At 43.0% G+C, this 19697-nt stretch overlaps 1 protein-coding gene across 9 annotated transcripts in view; it reads left to right on the top strand.

Annotated features, from left to right (window-relative positions):
• LOC102446807 (integrator complex subunit 6-like) overlaps positions 1 to 19697 on the top strand; it is a 72822-nt gene that overhangs the window by 37884 nt on the left and 15241 nt on the right. For 7 of the 9 annotated variants that reach the window (XR_012906937.1, XR_012906938.1, XR_012906939.1 and 4 more), the window contains 3 exons: positions 1296 to 1459; positions 2681 to 2833; positions 6469 to 6601. Coding sequence is in view for 6 of the 9 variants with exons in the window: in XM_075941020.1 (XP_075797135.1) it covers positions 1296 to 1459; positions 2681 to 2833; positions 6469 to 6601 (450 nt within the window). In the remaining 3 variants the exon portion in view is untranslated. Of the gene's footprint in view, positions 1 to 1295; positions 1460 to 2680; positions 2834 to 6468; positions 6602 to 6776; positions 6858 to 19697 lie in introns of all 9 variants that reach the window. The other 2 variants (XM_075941024.1, XM_075941025.1) reach the window with 2 other exon arrangements.

The raw sequence follows: 19697 nt of genomic DNA on the forward strand, positions 1-19697 counted from the left end.
TTAGGCATTCATCTTATCACCTTTACTTTCACCTTTTCTTTCCTCTTGCCTTTCTCTCCTATTTGCCTGCCTGTTTGCTTTCCTCATAACACCTTTTCATTGACTTGGGAGACTGTTTTAGACTTGCCTCTGGCATTTCATGTAGTCCAAGTTGGCACTAAGCAAAGCCCCTGATATCTGTCAGTCTGGACACTGGAGTCTCAAAGTTGCTGTTGTATGGGAAAGCAACTGGATGAACTTGGCTTAGTATTTTTTCTTTTATCTGAAACTATAGAACAGCGGAGTATATGCATCAACATAGCACAAAAGTGTCAAGAGAGCTCAGACTTGGCAAGCATCAAGGAAGCAAATAAGTTCAATCTGAATCAAGAGCAGCGGAATTTTCTGCTGTGGGGAGATGGAGCAGTGTTAGTGCACTTGACATTGTTGTACTGCACACCAAAATGGAGAAATTAATTGAGAAGGACATGTTCTCTAATACCAGTCAACCATTTTTGAAGTAAAGCAAATCAGTACGATATACCAGTAACAAATGCTGGAAACTAGACAAGCCAGCTTAGCTATTCACCTGTGCCTTGTATGGCCATGTTGCCGATCCACATCTACATTTTGTGACCTCATTGGAGCTTATCTTAAGTGGGGGAATATACGTGAGATAATATGGCAAAATGCGCTGATAGAAAACCCTTAAGCTTGCATTTTTGTGGTGAAGGAGAGGAGTGAATGACTTACTAAGAAGACATTGGGAACATAAGAGTACTGAAAATTAAGACTGAATATGTTGCTATAGCGTCCATTTTACACCTGTAAAAATGTTGTCTTTCCCAGAAGTTTTCCCATTTAATTTCAGCTAATATTAACGCTATTGACTGTACACTGTCATTTTCAAGACTGTAAAATGTAAGTGATCTGTTTTTTGTTGCCAGGGCAGTTCCAGAGATTGTGGACTTGTATATTGTACCATTCTTAAAAACAGCACTTAATAAATACTGACTCTAAACAAACTTCATTTTGTGTAGTAAACTGAGCAGGCAGTGCTACACTTAGCAATTAAACTATGTAGCTGGAGTAGGATTGTAGAATGTGGCAAAACGTGTTCTTAAAGTGACTTTAAATTATGCCATTTTACATGCTGATGCAGATTTTCAGCCTTGATTTTAAGACACACATTGGTGTCTTTGAAGCAGATGGAATGGGACATTGGTTGTTAATAAGAACACTTCCTGCAAAACAAATGCGTGCCATGTAGCTTTTTATTTTTTCATTTTATTTATTTTTTTTGCTTTAAATTTTAGATGGACTTGTTGATTCATCCAGGCCCATCAATTCATTTGCTTCTCAACCGTGGCATAGTTGTCATAAACTCATTTATGTACGACCTAACCCTAAAACTGGTGTTCCTGTTGGGCACTGGCCAATCCCAGAGTCATTTTGGCCTGATCAGAATTCACCAACTCTGGTAAGTAAAACAAGCTAAAGAAAAGGTTTCCACATCTCCTGATCGGATAGAGAGCTTTTACATGAATAGTAAATTAGTTTCTTGCCCATGCTTGCTTATGATCTAGCTTTCACTACAAAAATGAATTGACTATCCTTGATGCTGAGTGGTGAAAACAAGTCTAGAAATTGCATCACTCCTGGATCCGGAAAAATTAGTGCAACAAATTTTTCATTCAGTAAATTAGTTCTTTTATAGTTTTCAAATATTGCATCAATCTGGTGTTTAATTCAATATTTTAACATTTGGCAACAGTGCAAATGAAGCTTTCAAAATGTAGAGTCAAAATTATACTTTGGACTAAATTATTTAAAGCATTAAAAAATGGATCTAGAGAATAGAGCCATGGAATCTTAAACTATCCCAACAAGGGGGGTTAGAACATGTAGTGCATTTTTTTATGTTCCTTTTTTATGGAGTCACTTTTCCTGGTACGTAGCAGCACACCGTGTATAGGATTTTTCTCTTTCTGGCCAGGAAAGTTGTGGTTGGGAAGGAAGCAAATAATTGCATCCTCTAGATAATCATGAGAACATGCAGCATGTGCTTGCTCTTTTCTGAAACAATTAATCATTTTGTTGCTTATTGGCTTGTCTTATCAGCCTTTTTTTCCATAGATATATCACATAAGTGGGCAGGTTATGTTTCTGCACTTGTGCTGTTTGCTCAAGGTGCCAGTTTTTCCAAGGGGAGGGGGAGGCAAATCAGTTTCACTCCGAACATTTTGAGCAATCATATTGGCCAAGTGGATTGGTTTCAAACATGGATTTCTGTGAAGAGAAGGCTGAGAGGAAGAGTTCATAATCTTGATTCACCTGGATCACATAGTATGAACGTAACTTTCTGCTAATGTCAAAGCTTGATGACTAACTTGTTTAAGTGTTGAATTGAGGAATAAAGGGTGTGTATAGGAGGAGTTGAATTGTTGCATGTCTTCTGCTTATTTACTCAATAACTTCACTTCTCGGTGTTTTAGTAATGCAGGCTTAATTTGCTTTATTTAAAAGAACATAGTATTAAAAGTGGAACACTATTAAACTGTTAGCTTAGACAGGAATTGTATTAAATAAAAGAAAAACAAAATTCTGGGTGGCAGTTACTAGCATTAAAGAATTAACCTGATTATTTTTAATACCAGGCAGTTGAAGTACTCTGTCATGAATCTTTCCTTTCTCCTCATAGCCTCCACGCACAGCTCATCCTGTTGTGAGGTTCTCCTGTGTAGATTGTGAGCCAATGGTAATAGACAAGCTTCCTTTTGACAAATATGAACTTGAACCTTCGCCGTTAACACAGTATATCTTGGAACGAAAGTCTCCTCATGCCTGCTGGCAGGTAATTGCCTTTGTTTGATGATTATAAAGTTAATAGGAATCCCTAGGCAGTGCTACATTAATCTGAGTAAACCTGCAGCAAGGTAAGAGATGCGTCTAATGTTACACGGTTCTGCTGAGTTCAGGAAATATGTAAAGATGACAATTGCCTCAATTCTGACTAAATTTTTTTAAGCCTTTGAAGAGGGGATGCCCCTACAGGCTTCATCAGTTAATTTAGCTCTGTTTCAAAGTCAGAGTATTTCAGTGGCAAATGTGTCTCCTCTTTCCACTGTCAGATGAAATGTAGTTTGCCATTTGTGTGTGGGAGAAGAGAGAGATATTATTGACTTAGAACTCTTAGATGGTATTTAAATGACATACATTCTAATGTACTGTGGTAAGTAGGGCTTTTAACTTCTCTCATCCAATTCATACTTAATGCACTGGATTGGTCCTGGGAGGCCTGGGGCAAGTCATTTAGGCCTGGTCTAAGTTTAGCGCTTGTGTATACTTGAAGTTCTGTAGTGGTGCATCTGCATGTGTGCAGTTGTGCCACTTAGTGAAGAAGCTACCCACTCTGATGGGCACTCTCCGTCCACGTGGGTGCTCCATCTCCCAAGATGCGTAGCTGTATAGAAGGGAGAAGCCCTCCAATTGACAGAGCACTGTCTACATGAGGAACTTTGTTGGTATAACTTCGTCACTCTGGAAAGTAGTTATACCAGTGTTTCTTAAACTGTTCCGGGGCACGCCGGTGTGCTGCGAGGCAGTTGGAGGTGTGCCGCAGAGAACAACAGAGTTCAAAATGGCTGCTCTTAAAGGGGGCAGGTAACCTTTATTTTTGCTCAATAACACTCCCCTCCCCCACACACATACCTTTTTGTGTGTGGGGTGGGGTTTTTTGTTTTTGTTTGTTTTTTGGATCAATCACAAAAAAAAAAATCCTCAGTTTCTCATTTTAAAAAAAAATTGTTTCGTGTTCCTCCGTCTTAAAAAGTTTAGGAAACACTGAGTTACACCAACATAAGTTTTCAGTGTAGACCAGTGTTTGTCTATGGCCAGTGAGCAAACCAATGCTGATCCTCAAGATTCCCAGACACAGTTCAGGAAAGCAGTAAGTTGGTCTCTGGTACTGAAAAAGTTGAGAGATGCTGGGATATACCAAGTCCTGGAATGTAGGTTGACACAACTATGGTGCTATAGAAGATCCATCCCTTGAGTGCTGTAGCTATGCTGACTTCACCATCAGTGTAGATGCAGCTAGATTCACTGATTTATACCTTTTGTTAACCTAGCGACTGTTGCAGCCTATGTTGACACGCAGATTTTGTCCTGTGCATCTATGCTAGAGTTATACTGGCATAGCTGTGGTAGTGTAGCTATTCCACTATAGTCCTCATAATGTACAGAAGCTCTTAATTTCTCTGTACCCTAGTTCCCCATCTTTAAATAGGGTTCTCCCTAACAGGGATATGCTGCAAAGATGAGTTCATTTAATATACCTGAGGCACTATGGTAATTTGGGATCTCGTAATCACCCAGGTAGAATCCAGAAAGAATTTAGAAATAGCATTCCAAAGGGAAGAGATGTCACTCACTTCAAAATTACATTTACCATTTACTAAGGGGCTGTGTCCCCTTCTTGCTATGCTCATCCACCCCCCTGTCTCTTGGGGGGTAGGCAGCCCTGGCTCTCTCCTGGCTGCTGGGGAGGGCCCGGCCAAGGCATGGCAGCTCTGCTCCCCCACCTCCCACTGGTGTAGGGCACGCCCGAGGCCAGGCCAGCCCCAACTCTTCCTCCCCCCAGCCATCAGGCAGGGCGGGGAGGCAGGGCTTTCCTTCCCCCACAACCTACACTTCAATTTGATTCCCCTGTCTCCATTCCTGTACTCCCATCCTTCCCTAATCCCTTCCCTTCTGCACCCCCATACTGTCTATCCCCCTGCCTCCATTCTTGGATCCCCCTCACCTCCACCATTCCCCTTCACCTGTCCCCACGTACACTCGTATCCCGTTTCCTCCCTTCCTACATGCACTCTGCCCCACCCACGAATTCGTTGAACTGTGTGCTGCCGCCCCCCCCCTTGTGTCTGTGTCCCCCCCCCCCTCCTACCCCCCCCCCCCCCCCGAGCACCACAGCTCTGGCCACTGCAGCAGGAGCCACAGCCTGCCCCCAGCCCAGCCTTTCCATACGGGCCTGTTGGGGCAGATTTGCTCTGTAGCAAGCGTAGGGAGCCTGGAACACAGAGGGGCCACTCTGGAGAGCTGGGGAAGCAGTCAAGGTGCAACACCCTGCTCAACTCACGGCGGGCCGGGAGAGCGCACCTGAGCCTGGGCCACACAGAGCCAAGCTGTGCGGGAGGCACGTGGGCCGAGTAGGCTGAGGGCAGGACCCAGAGGCAGGTGGACGTTGGTCTGGGGTCATGTAGGGATGGAGGTCCCTATTTCATGGAGCAGTCATGAGGCCTGTGTTCCTGAGGCCACAGAGTGACGTGCTGATGTCACTCTTTCATCCTGCAGGAAAAGTTTTCTTTAATGTATAGATTTGTAAGTGTAAACTACAACAAATTACAGTGGTGCCTAGGGGAAAAAAACGAGGGAATGCAGTTAGTTTACAATCTGGTAAATTGGAAATAATGGGTTTAAAGTATGCTTGCCTATCTTATCTGCCCCTCTGTTCCCCCAACAAATTTTGTGAATGTACCTTTCTATTTTATTTAAATTGCTTTCCTTGTCCCAGTTGTATGAAAGACCCACACAGACAAAGGAAATTGACTAATTATAGTAGAAAATAATAAAGTGTACTCTAAGCGTTGTCAAATGAACAAAAATGGGAAGGAAAAAAAAAACGGGAAAAATATTGGAGTATTTTTTTTTTCATTTATCTGCAGATTTAAAAAAAAAACCTACAGTTGTTGTAAAATTGCTTTTTGTTGATTGTCTCTGTAAGAGTTTAATATTAAATTCTAAGTGGGACTTTCTTATACTTCTGTATATTGCTAGAAATTTCTTAGCTGCCAAATACAGAATGCTTGTTCCTCAAGCTTTGTACTTCACTCCATTGTTACAAGTTTAACTTCTTGAATAGTGGCATCCTCTAAATTTTAAGAGAGGTGTGATTTTTAATAATTGATCTTCTGAGGATTATTGCTGTGTTTAACTTGCATGTTTACATATTGGCAATATCTCCTTTAGTTTGAGTTTGTCAGTGTCTTGAAAGATGAAAAATCAGGCTTGTTATCAACGGTGCATGATTTTTAGGGAGATAATGTAATAAATCAAATTATTAGAAAAATCTACATGCAACCGAGATCAGGTATAGTTAGTCAAGCAATGGAACTCCCCTTGCTTCCCTTGAGAGCCATTAAATATAGTGTTACAAAGCACTAGAGAATATACTCTGGAGAGTAGTTTCACCCTGGCAGGGGATGGACTAAATGACTATGTAGCTTTGCATCTTTGACACATGTAATTTACAAATCTAAGTGCATAGTCAGTTGTATGCATACAGTTAAAATCAAGCTCAGCACTTGTCTACAATTATCCTTTTCTTCCCTTAAGGAATCAAAAATTAGATAGTACATGCACATTTATCAGAGTAACTTTTAAAAAAATTTGTTTTAAATATAACAGTCTCTCTTATTTTTTAATCAGGTATTTGTGAGTAGCAGTGGAAAATACAGTGAACTTGGCCATCCATTTGGGTATTTAAAAGCAAGCACTACTTTAACCTGTGTAAACCTCTTTGTGATGCCTTACAACTATCCTGTTTTACTTCCTCTACTAGGTAGGTAATATAGTACATGATACAGCTTAACATAAAGATAAGGATGGCTAATGTGCTGCCTAAATGTATCGGTTAAAATAATGGAGATCAGAGAGTATAGCATGTTGCAAACGCTTAAATATAATTTGGGAGGAGAGGATTTTCATACCCCCTCTCCCTTTTTTTTTCTCTCCAGCAGAGGAGGAGAGCTACCTGCTTCCAGTGCATGTTTGATGCTGTTCACCTCCTAGACACGTAGCCTCTTCCTTAACCTGGAGTAAGCTTCAACCTCCATTCTTTTCCCTCATGTAGGATGTGGTATCTCCATTTTTTTTGCAGTTGCTCTTGTGGCATCCTACTTTTGGCTGGAAGGTCAGGTGCAGGACTTTTTAGGGGTAATGGGGAGAGAAAAGTCAACTACTGCAATTTAGAGTAGCAACCAGCAAGCAGGTCTAGAGCAACGAAGCAGCCAGCATTTCCCCTCAAGGACCAAATGTTTCATTTTCATGATGAGCTTGCTTTCCACAGTCGAGATGATACAAGAGAAGTGGTGCATGAATAGGTTCTGTAATAGCTACAGTGTAAAGACTTTGGTTCCCATGGCAAAGTGCTAATGGCAGAGGGAATTGCTTCTCAGGTGCTATTGTTTTTTATTTATAGAGTGCGAGTGTGTGTGTGTGTGTGTGTGTGTGTGTGTGTGTGTGTGTGTGTGTGTGTGTGTTTAAAAAAAATTATACAAAATAACAGCGAAGATTTAGTATAAGGAAATATTGAACTTTAAAACATTTCTCGTATTGTATGGAACAGTCACATGCACCTTTTTCTTTTCAAAATAGCGTAAGAATGTTTGTTTATACTCCTAATATACTTTATCACCTCATCATACATCCACCAGCAAATCAGCACTTCTTTTAGCTGAAAACATTAGCTCATGGTTTGTATGTCAGCCTGGTAATGATTCTAACATCTTATAGGATTTGGAATTCAGTCTAAAAGCTCCCACTTTCTGAGAGCTGGTTAACTGACAAATCAGATGAACTGCCACTTCTGATGCAGATCTACTAGTCCAGCAAAGGCCATCAGTGGATGAAAATACATTTGGTGTAGTCATTTTGATCTGGCTTCCATCTCTGCAGTTCAGCTCTGCCACTTCTTCCCCCCTTCTATTTTAAGAGGTGAAAAGGGGGAAGGAAAATGGGAATGTGAGAGAGGTGCCTCTGCAACATGTGCAGTACTGTTCAGCTGCTCAGTACGTCAAGTATATTGTCTATACAATTAAATTGCACAATGCTCTGGAAATGACAAGGTGGGGCCTTTCAACAGCATGAGTTGTAAACAGGATGTTTTCCATGACAGTGATGACACATCCAATGCATGTATGTTAAATGTTTCTTACCAATATTTTGAACACTTCCATTCCTGGAATGGGATGGGAGGCTTAGTGAAATTAGGTTAAGTGACCATTCCGGATGAATCTAAAATCAGGGCTTCTTTGCTGAATTTGTATCCTCAGATCAATAGAAGAAATTGCCAAGTACTTAGCAACTGACCGCACACTCTTCCAGTCTTTCCAAAGACACTTGTAAAAATACTTAACATCTTTGAGATGTGGATTTTTTTTGTATTTAAAAAAAAAAAGGGAAAAACAAAAAGGCTGGCTTGATTACATAGACCAGTCTTTCCTTTTTCGGATTAGCAGGGGTTTGGTGTTCTGCAGGGGAGAAGGAGAGTCTCTGGTCACACATGTCTTGTCTTGATCCTATATTAATGTTTCACGTGTCCACCATTCTGTTGGAAAAGCATATGGAGAATGAGACTAACAGTGCTCAGGATGGAATGCAGATCAACTTTCTCTCTCCCCTTTTTTCCATGATTGTGGAGGGAAAAAATGTACAGTACGAGCAGATAAATTGTATCTGAATCTCCCTATCTAATTTATTGGTCCTCGGTCTGCCAAGAAGTTTTCAAGAACATGTGTGTTTTTAAGTGTTGCTAGTTGCTCACAAGAGTATTCTTTCTTGCGTTCGTTAATTCTCACTATTCCATTGGTGAATAAGGGAAGGTTCTTCTTTGAGTGATGTTCCTATTTGGTGCTCCACTGTAGGTGTCGGGTTGCCCTGATGCCGCAGATCGGAGTTTTACATAGCAGTAGTTGGTTGGGCTGCGCGTGTGCGTGAGGTGCCTCATGCTATTGCCCTCCACCCCCACATTCCTTCATTGTCACCCTCAGCTGCAGATGGAACTTGCCTTCTCTCCTCTGAGTTACCTCAGGCTGTTTACCTCGTTAGTTGTGTTAGGGCTCTTCATTTTAAGTGTTGTTAGTTTAGGAGAGTTTAGTAGTTTATTCCAGTTTAAAACAAAAACAGAGCTGCATGGCCCAGCCTCCCACAGCTTCTTCCTCGGGACAGACAGGGAACTGGGGAGAAGAAAAGAAGAAAACCTCAGGAGGGGTAAACTCAGGGAGACATTTTTATACTGCGCACAGAAGTTTTTTCATGACTTCTGCCATGCCAGGCTCTCCAGGCTTTAAAAAAATGCGACATCTGTTGTGAAGCCATGTCTGCCTTCAAGGGGCAGCACTCCTGCATTTGGTGCCTCAATGAGGTGCATATTCCTCAAAAATGCCTTCACTGTAGCAAATTGACTGCCTGGGCTTGCTGAGATAGGGAGATGTAGCTCTGCTTGCTCGTCTTCAATAAGGCTCTTCAGTCTTCTGAGACATGGGACTCTCCCGCTCCCCCTGAGCCACCCAGAGCCGAGAAATGCTGGGCAAATTTGCCAGCACCAAAAACGGCATCAAAAAAGAATTTCACTGACAAAGATCATTGCCAGCCTCTTCATCTACTCAAGCCAGCACCGGCAATAAGTCTGGCACCATGCCCAGCTGCTCCACAAAGACCAGGTACCAAAATCCTGGCATGGGACGCCACCAGCACCAACAACCCAGGCCCTTGCACCAATATCAGTGCTGATAAAAGCTTGTTCCAAGTCCAACCATAATTGTACATCTCGAGTGCAGAACCGACTTTCTCACCAGCACTGATATTATCTGCATCAGTTCCACACTCGCAAGCATCGAGGGAGGCATCTGAGCATGTTCGTGAACTTTCACAGCGACATACCTCCCTGCTGCCAATGGCACCGTGCCCAAGACCACCGAGGCAGATCTCTCCATCTTTGCCCCCTTTATCTAGAGGCTCCATAAGATCCCAGTGCCGTTGGTCCTAAGTGTTTCAGAAAAGTGCATAAGTATCTTCTCCTCCAGACTTTCCTCACCAACTAGATTTTGCTGCAACAAATATAGAGGTATACATTCACATGATCACCACCCTCTGTGGATGACGGAGTGGAGGTATTCTCCATGGTACTACCAACACTGGTCACTATGTTGCTGATGATTTCTATCTTGACACTGTTCTAGTGCCCCTCCAACACCACCACCTGGACGACCATCTCCTTTATCCCACTCTTGCACCCCACTGGCTGCAGACTACCAGGAGACAGAGGAGGTCCAGTTAATGGCCAGATAACAGAGGAGGATGAGCCCTGCAACCTGGAAACATCTCCCACCGACCAGTCTGTCCTGTCCAGATGAGGCAGTCAGACCTGGAGATGTTTTCTCTGTTGACAACCTCAAGCAGTTCGAAAAACTGTTCAAGAGTGGCTGCAACCCAGCAGATGCAGCTCTCTGAAGTCCAGGAGAAAAAGCATTGACTTCTCAAAAACTTCCAGCCCACCCGGAGAGCTAAAATCATGCTTCCTATGGACTAAGCTTTCATGGAGGCTGCAGACGATATAGGGCAGATACCTGCATCTGTACCCCCCACCCAGTAAGAGGGCAACAAGAAATATTTTGTCCCTGCTAAGGAGGGGTGGGCAAAAGGACCTCTGCGAGCCGGATCTGGCCAGTGGAGGTCCTGCCGTTCCTCCACCCCAGGCCAATTAGAGCTGAGGCTATGTCTAGACTGCAAGCCTCTTTCGAAAGAGCCTCTTTCGAAAGAGAGCGTCTAGACTGCACGCGGAACTTTCGAAAGAGCAAGTCGCTTTTTCGAAAGAAAGCACCCAGTGAGTCTGGATGCTCTCTTTCGAAGAAGCCCTATTTACATTCAAGAACGCCTTCTTTCGAAAGAAGGCGTTCTTCCTCGTGAAATGAGGTTTACCGCCGTCGAAAGAAAAGCCGCGTTCTTTCGATTTAATTTCGAAAGAACGCGGCTGCAGTCTAGACGCAGGTGAAGTTTTTTCGGAAAAAGGCTACTTTTCCCGAAAAAACCCCTGAGTCTGGACACAGCCTTAGGGACGGGGGGGAAGTGCATGAAGTTTCCTCTGCCCTGTCAGGAGCGAACACTGCATGCTTCTGGCATGGTGGGAGGAAACTTTTCACGTTCCCCCACCCCAAAGCCCTGATGGTCCTGGGGGCGGGGGGAGCACACGGACTCTCCTCTTACCTCCAGCGACATGGGTGCCCAGGAGGAACCTGGAGGGAGAACAAAGGTGCTCCCCCACCCCCAGACCAATTATGGTCTGTGGGTGGGGAAGCAGAGAAGTGTGTCCCATCTCTGTCCCTTCCGCTGGAGGCCCAGCACCTTCCGGTGTGGCCCTGGTCCACTTGAAAAATTTCTGAATTGGCCCCCAGCAAAAAATTATTGCCCACCCCTAACAATTTATTCACTGATCCCTAACTGAATTCTGTGGTGGTCAGTGCTGCTCAACAAAGGTCAAAACTTTCCCCAGTACAGAAACACACCACATGATAAGGAATCGAAATGTATGGACCTTTTTGGGAGGAAAGTGTATTCCTCTTCTACACTACAATTACGTACAGCAAACTATTCTGCCCTTCTTGCGAATCGTGACGTTAACGCCATTAGTCTGGAGTAATAACTAATGGAGCATCTCCTGGACAATAGGAGACGGGTGTTAAAATCAGTAGTACAGGAGGGATACACGACAGTTCAAACAGTGCTGCAAATAGCCCTTAAATGTTGTGGACACTGTGGCAAGATCATCTGCAACCTCTATCATTAGTATACAGTGCCTGGCTCCTGTCTGCTGGTATACCCAAGGAGCTTCAGGGAAAGGTTGAGGACCTCTCGATTGATAAGGACAAACTATTCGCAGCAAGAACAGACAAAGTTCTTCATATGAGTAAGGACTCCGGAACCACACTTAGAACTCTAGGGATGTACACCCTGGCATATCGATGTACACGCCCTATCAATAACACTGTGACTTTGCATATTCTAGAAATCAACAAAGAACCTTCGACCGGAGTCATTCCAGACCACGGGTATTAAAATAATCACTTCTCTACTCCCAGGCCAACAAGCAGCAGGTTTGAAAACATTGGTCAGGGGCCTGCACAACCTCTCCCAAATCTATCTTCAGAGTCATTCTGCTGTCTTTCACCATCGTCTGTGTTCTTTCCATCATCATTGTGGTACCATCACAACAGACCTCTGGATCTTGGAAATAGTCGCATCTAACTAATTCCTCATGGAGGAATGCACGGGAGGGTGAAGACCCATCCTAGATTTACGAAAGCTCAACAAATGCCTCTGAAAGCAGCGTTTCAAGATGGTTACATTCGTGTCCAGAATTCTAGCTTTGGACAAGGGAGAAAATTGTTTTGCGGGCCTTGACCTACAAGATGCCTATTTTCATGTGATGATCTGCCTGTCCCGCTGATAGCTCCTGCATTTTACTATAGCCTCTGAGCATTTCTAGTACCGCGTCCTACCGTTCAGCCTGTCTTTGGCCCCCAGAGGTTTTTTTCAAGATTCTGGCTGTAGTAGCAGCTTTTCTGCATCGTCAAGGTATCATCATCTTCCCTTACCTCAGTGACTGCTTCATAAAAGGTGCATCTCAGGTAGAGGCTCTCCAGCTGATATCTACAACAAGAGACCTAGGTCTAATCCCTAGGTTCTTCTTCGAGTGATTGCTCATGTCCATTCCAATTAGGTGTGTGCGTGTCGCGTGCACCAACGACCACAAGTCCACCTTTCAGCTAACAGTCTCTAGAGTTCATTGGTGCGTGCCTTGATTTTCTCACAGCTCATGCCTATCTCCCAACGCAGAGGTTCCAGGCAATACATATCTGATCAACATACTTAGCATGAATCTGTCAGTCATAGCTCTCACATGCTTACAGTTGATGGGCCACATAGCCGTCACTACATATGTGGTGCAAAACGCTTGCTTACACCTCTGCTGCCTCCAACGTTGGCTGGCCTCTGTCTGTTTCTTCAAAACATTAGGTCCACAAGTCTGTCTCTCCCTCTTCACCTCCCGATGCACTAACCTCTCTGAAGTGGTGGACTACTCCAACCAGTCTCTTAAGGGTGCCTTTCCAGTGCAATCAACCATCAGCACAGATTGCACATTTAGAAGGCCTTTTTACCCAGGGTCGATGGGTTAATCAAGAAACAAAACTACATATAAACCTCCTGGAGTTTCAGGCAGTCTCCAGTGCTTCCAAGCACCTTTGAGCACACACTGTCAGCCATGCGGTCAGGACACTGGCAGACAACATAATGACCATGGATTACAGCAGCTATCAAGGGGGTGCCTGATTCCGTTCATTGTGTGTGAAAGCAGTCTGCCTCTGGAATTGGTTCATTGCCAAAAACATAACGTTGACTGCTTCATCTCTGCTTTGGAATTAACAACATCCCGGCAGACATTTTGAGCAGACATTTCACCATAGTCCTCAAGTGGGAAGTCCTCAGAACCATACTTTGAAAATGGGGATTTCCTTAAATCGACCTCTTTGCCTCCCGCAACAATGCCAGATGATATCCCCTTTATTGTTCCAGAGCTGGTCTGGGACAGGGATCTCTAGTCAGTACTTTCCTGATTCCCTGGAAAGCCCATCTCCTCTACACCTTCCCTCCAATCCCACTTATCCCTAGAACCCTCGAAAAGATCAGGAGAGACCATGCTTGAGTAATTTTGATAGACCCCACTTGGCTCAGGCAGATGTGGTTTCCCTATCTTTCTTGAATGTCTCTTCCACCCTTCCCCCCCCCGGTTCATTCCCTAGTCATCCAGATCTACTAACCCAGAACAGGGGGACCCTACTGCACTCCCATCCTCACAGTCTACACTTGACAACTTGGCTCCTTGCTTGTTTCAGTATGCTGTAACATTCTGCTCTGACAGTGAAACGAGTCCTCCTTCATAATAGGTGCATTACCACTTGTGCTGTTTATCTCCACAAATGGACAAGATTCTCTAAGTGGTGTGAACAAAGGCATTCCAATCTGTACATGACTCCATGTCATCCTGGATTATATCCTGGATTTGAAACAATCTAATTTGTCCCTCCCTTCATTTTGAATTCATCTCGCTATCAATACATTTCACCCACCCGTGAAAGGACATTCTATATTTGCCCATCCTATCATCAGAGACTTTCTAGAGGATCTCCAGAACCTTTTCCCACCACATAGGTCACCACCACCCTTATGGAATCTAGAATTGGTACTGGATACATTATCCTCTGCTCCATTCGAGCCTTTAGCTACATGCCCTCTATCTCTCGTGACTGCAAACATAGTTTTTCTACTAGCAATAATGTCCACTTGCAGGGTTGGTGACCTTGCAGCACTTACAGTAGCTCCGCTTTATACGATTTTTACCAAAGATGCTGTTGTTTTGCGGACTCACCACCCATCCTTTTTACCCAAAGTGTCCTCAGACTTATATGTAAATGAGCTGATTATTCTCCAGACCTTTTACCCTAAACCTCACTTGTCCGCATAAGAGGTTCTCCTGCATACTGTGGACATTCCGAGGGCTCCTGTGTACTACATTGATCGTACCAGAGACTTCCGCACTTCCCAACAACTATTCGTGTCAGCGGCGGAGTGGTGCAAACGCAGGGCACTTCCTTCACAATGCATATTCACCATCATTGTCTCCTGCATCATGCAATGCTACGCTGTACGGGGCAAGACTCTTCCTGCCCTGCCCATGCCACATTCCACAAGGACAGTTTCTACCTCTATGAGCTTTCCACAAGGGGTTCCTCTTTCGGACATTTGCTGTGCTACCACATGGTTATCAGACCATACATTTATGAAACACTATGCTGTTCTTAGGCATCTCTCCAACGCTGTCTCAGTAGCCACAGTAGTACTCTCCACTGTCAACAACAGGTGACTCTGAAACCCACCATCCTATCATATGTGAGAACTGCTATAAAGTCACCTACAGTGGAGCACCCACGGGGAGCATCACTTGAAGAGGAAGAGAAGGAAGCTACTCACCTTGTGTAGTAACAATGGTTCTTTGAGATGTGGGTGCTCCACTACTCATCCTCCTCCCCTGTTTTTGTAGGGGCTCTTTGTTTCCTCTCTCTTTCGAAACTGAGGGGGTAGCGGTTGGGTAGTGTACTTGATGCATGAAACACCAACGGCACGAGGTGCCTCATGCGCATGCACGGCCCAAACCAGCTATTGCTGTGCAAAACTCCGATCTGCAACACAGGGATGACCCAACACCTACAGTGGAGCACCCATGGAGACACACATCTCAAAGAACTGTTATTACTGCACATGGGTGAGTAGCTTCCTTTCTTTAATTTGACGTTCTGGAACAGAGTGGACAGGACTGAAAATGAGGAAAAGCAAGCATGGTGTGAGGAAGCCCCTGAACACCAGTGTTGAGAATACTAAAGATTTTGTCAAGATGGTGAAGTGAGGTGCCGGGACCAATGACTAGAAAATGTAAAATTAAACAATAATTAAAGCAGGGCTACTCACCTTTGGAAGCCCCGGGGGCCACAATGATATTCACAGCACATGCCATGTGCTTAAGTGTAGTTGCATATACATGCAAATATATATTAAAATATATACAAATAGCTTATTTCACACTGATGGGCATGAATACAAAGAGTAAGGCAAGACTGCAAGACTACACAACACACAGGTTCCATTGTCAGTTCTGCTGATATTAATAAAATGCAACATTTACCTGATTTCCACCCATATGACAGCACTTTTAATGAGCAATGACAGTCCAGGAATTTAACTACTAAAACACACCTCAACAGAAGACCATTATATTGACTCATCATTGTGGAGTGTGTTCCCAGTGGAGGCCATGTTCAAAGTATGGGCCGCATGCGTAAACCCAAATTGCACCATGGGCTGCAAGTAAATAGGCTGCGTGTTGAGTAGCCCTGAGTTAGAGACTTGATCATTTACTATTTCTGCTTTCTCAGGATCAGAAATGTGGATTCTATATTTGGCCCCCATCTTAGAGAGAGTGCATACGTCAGTGGCACCTGACGTTGGGCAATATAGGGGCCTGTTGACAGCAAGAGTTAATTTTAAGACTGACTTTGGAATCTGAAGCTTTGCGGGAAACTAGTGAGTGCAATTGACAGGGGTGGCCATTCATGTGATAGTGAAGCCAGTATGATGGTATAATCTGAGCAAGTTAGTATATTGGTATCTGGCTGAGAAAACTCTGGTCTATTGTTCAGAAAGGGATGCTCTTGCTTTTACAAAGCCAAAAACTGACACTCTGGGTCATGCTAGTGCATGTGGCGCATGCATACTCCACTTCCTGCTTGCACTGAGTGCCAGAGAACTAATTTGGCAGGCTGTCCTCTCTGAAGACCAGAAGAACCCCTGAATAGCAAGTCCCAACTCTTTCTGTTTCTTCTCCAAGTTTCTCTGAACAATGAAATAGAAAAGATTTGCTTCTGAAAGTACTCTTCACTTGGATGTGTCCCTGGTGATATTATATGTATTGGGCCCAGGGCTGGAATTCTCATGTTTTCCAATAGAACTTTAATCCTCTGACCTGTGCTTAGCAACTGTTTGTCTTGGTAATTGCGTAACACCACTTTCCAATGTCTTCTAACAAAGAAATGCTTCCACTGAAATAGAATAATCAAGGCCCTTGCATTTACGGATCTCATCCTTGTCTGCAGAAGAGCAGGCTAATAGAAAAGCCAAGGCATAAAGCATAAACAAAGCCAGGAATATAAAATTGAAACGCATCAGATCAAGGATATTGATGGAATCTAGGGTTTTATCTTGGCTGAGCAATTTGCACAAGTCTTTCCTGACTAATCCTAGTCACTGAGGCTCTAGCGTGGAATGCTAGCTTTGATGAGAGAACAGGGCCATGGATATTCTTCTGAAGAGTCATTGAGGTGATGGAGAAAAAGATAATAGGAAAACATGCCAGAAGGAAATCAATTCAAGCCCCATGTTTGTGCTTAGATGCACTTGACTGAGTGTTTTGGAACGTATAGGGTTTCTGTGGAGAGCTGCTGACTTGGGACAGTTCATATGATGCTCCTACTGACTTCTTGAGAGTCTGCAAGAGGTGACTTTATTCTTGAAAATCCAAAAATGGCCTTTTTCTAGGCCGTGAAGTAAACAAACTGTTTTTGCACAGTATCATAGAGCCAATACTACTTTTACATTAGTAGGAATTAGGAAGTACCTCTGGGATGGATTATTCCATACTTGCATAACAGTGCCCTTGACTTGTCTATCTATGGGGATGGTCATGCCATGACCTTTGGATGTAAATCATGAACCTCTACTGTTTTTAAATTAAAGGACTATGTCCATTAGTTCAAAGGCAGTAGTATGCTCATAAATGTCTATATGTAGACTAGTCACTAGAGGAAGACAAAAGTCACACTTTCAAAGGTGTAAAAGACCAGAACGTTACAGCAATATGGATGCACTGTTTTTCTTTTTACCTTAATTTAATCTGTTAAAGCATTTTTATATTGACATCAGGTTATGCAAACTTATTATATGAACAAAATTGTTATCTCACAGGCTTCCCAGATAGTTGGGCTCCTACTGTATAATTAAATGGTGTCGACCTTTTTGCCACATTTTTTAGTTAAAAGTAAGCCAGCATCCTGATCTGTTACTAATAGAGAATTTTAAAATTATCTAATTTGCCATTCACCATATGCTGATTTTGGTGGAGGTGGGACAGAGAGAGGAAAGAAAGAGCGTTTTCTGTGTCTAAACCAAGAAAAGGAAAGATTGGTCAATTTCATCTTTGTTGACACTCAGTCCCTAGTCAGTTAGATCTCTTGAATTCTTATAGTATTAGCTTGCAAACAAGTGAACCTATCCTGAAGGTTGTAAGCCTTTCTTGTAAAATATTCAGTGTCCTCAGCTCCCATTATCTTCTGTGGAAACGAGGACATTCAGCACACTGTAGGTTCTGCCCCACTGTCTACTGGAGACTAGAGGAAGGCAAATTTGACATGTCTTTAAAACAAATACAATGAATAGGGTTGATAAATTTTAAACTGCTTGACAGTATCCTTTGATGAAAGGAATGATTGTTATTGAATTGTTAGGTTTCTTTACATAGAGACTGGCATACTGCCCTGACTGGGCACCATGGCAAAGTACACTTCAGAGGCTTAAAAGCTCTGGCTTGAAATCTGAGGATATAGAAATTCAGATAATTTCATACCAGTCTTAGAAAATTGTTATGAATTTTTAGCAGCTCAAAGCTTACTCCTCCCCTTATCACAGTTATGAACAAACTAATTATATTGGAACTCTTCTTGCCTTCAATTATTTTGGCTTTTATCTTAGACCAAATTATTTCACCCAGATATTGGAACTTTCTCTTGTAACCTACTCTGTTCTCTTTGAAGTCTGAGGGGATGGGAGGGATAGAGATCAACTCCTATGTACTGTCTGAAACTTGTAGCCATTTTATTTCTCATTTGGAGGGTAGGAATTATTACTCTGGCTTTCCACTCTACAATATTGGCAATCCCAAAATGCTAGGCCCTAAGTATAGACAGAATGAAGATTCTGTGGTGACTCTTAAATGTTGGTGTCAAACTCTGTTTATATTTCATACAGTCTTGTTGAAACAGCATTTTGCAGCTTTGATATCCAAACATTTAAATTTGCAAACTCTTAATATGGGTTCCCTTAACTAGCTGAGCCAATGGATATTGTAAATATTAAACATACTATTTATGAATGGGGAAGAAGCTTTCTCAGAGCTGATGGGAGTCTTCACCACGCCCTCTTCCTCAACGCCCTGCTCCCCTGCCTCCTGAAGAGGCGGGCTGTGGCTATTTAAAGGGTGCTTCCATTGCCAAGGTAGCATTGGTAGTGGCTGGGAGCCCAGAGCCCTTTTTAAATCATGGGGCAACTACCTCCCTCCCATTGGTGGCCCTGAACCTTCTTAATAGGGAGGAACTAAACCACTAATAAAATAGATCATGGGCCTGTGGTTCACACGACAATATTGATGTCACAACACTGAACGCTTTTCAGGGTTTTTTTTGTCTCTTCAGTGTGTGTGTGCAATAGAAACCAATAAAATATACCGTGATATCTATACTGCAGATAGCAACTTCTGATAGAGTCTCTTGTTTTTGTAGCTTGCATTCCACTGAGTTGTTGAATTCATATAAGTGGACCATATGGTCAAGTTTATGTGAAACACCATCATATCGCTATGAAATAATTAAATACATATGAACATTAATAGACCTCTTTTTGCAATAACTAAAAAGGATTGTTTTGTATTTGCAATGAACAACAGATATCCAAGCATAGAAAGTTCACACAGGTTTAATTAGATAATACTGCCAATTATTAAATGTGCTCAGATGAAAAGGGAGCTTTAACTCTTTGGAAACATTCACCCCATTTTCTTCAGGCCAGAAAATAGAGTAATTGGAGCTGCTGTGGCGGGGGGGGGGGGTTGATGCAGAATTAAGTTAGATTGGAAAATACCTGTAGTTAAGATGGACTTGAGTGTGAGAAGATAGAAAATATGTGAAACAAGTTCCATTTATGCACATCCCTGAGCAAGTAAAATCTGCCTCTTCAGATAGAGCCTCCTGAAAGTTCAGCAAGGAAAAAACACTTTCCCTGAAATACCATGTCTTCTTACAACCTCCTTCTGTGTCCCTGTCTCCAGTAGCCTTGCCCAATCTTCTACTCGATGTCCGTTCCCCAAGTCATCCAAACTCTCTAGCCTCCTTTCTGCCAGCATTTTTTAGATCTGCCGAGCAGAGGTTATGAAATCTCAAATCAATAGTGTCAGGGCAGGGAATGATAATGTAGCATATGGGCTAATCCAGAGCAGCACA

Source organism: Pelodiscus sinensis, chromosome 13 (genome assembly GCF_049634645.1).
Source record: "Pelodiscus sinensis isolate JC-2024 chromosome 13, ASM4963464v1, whole genome shotgun sequence".
Taxonomy (NCBI): domain Eukaryota; kingdom Metazoa; phylum Chordata; order Testudines; family Trionychidae; genus Pelodiscus; species Pelodiscus sinensis.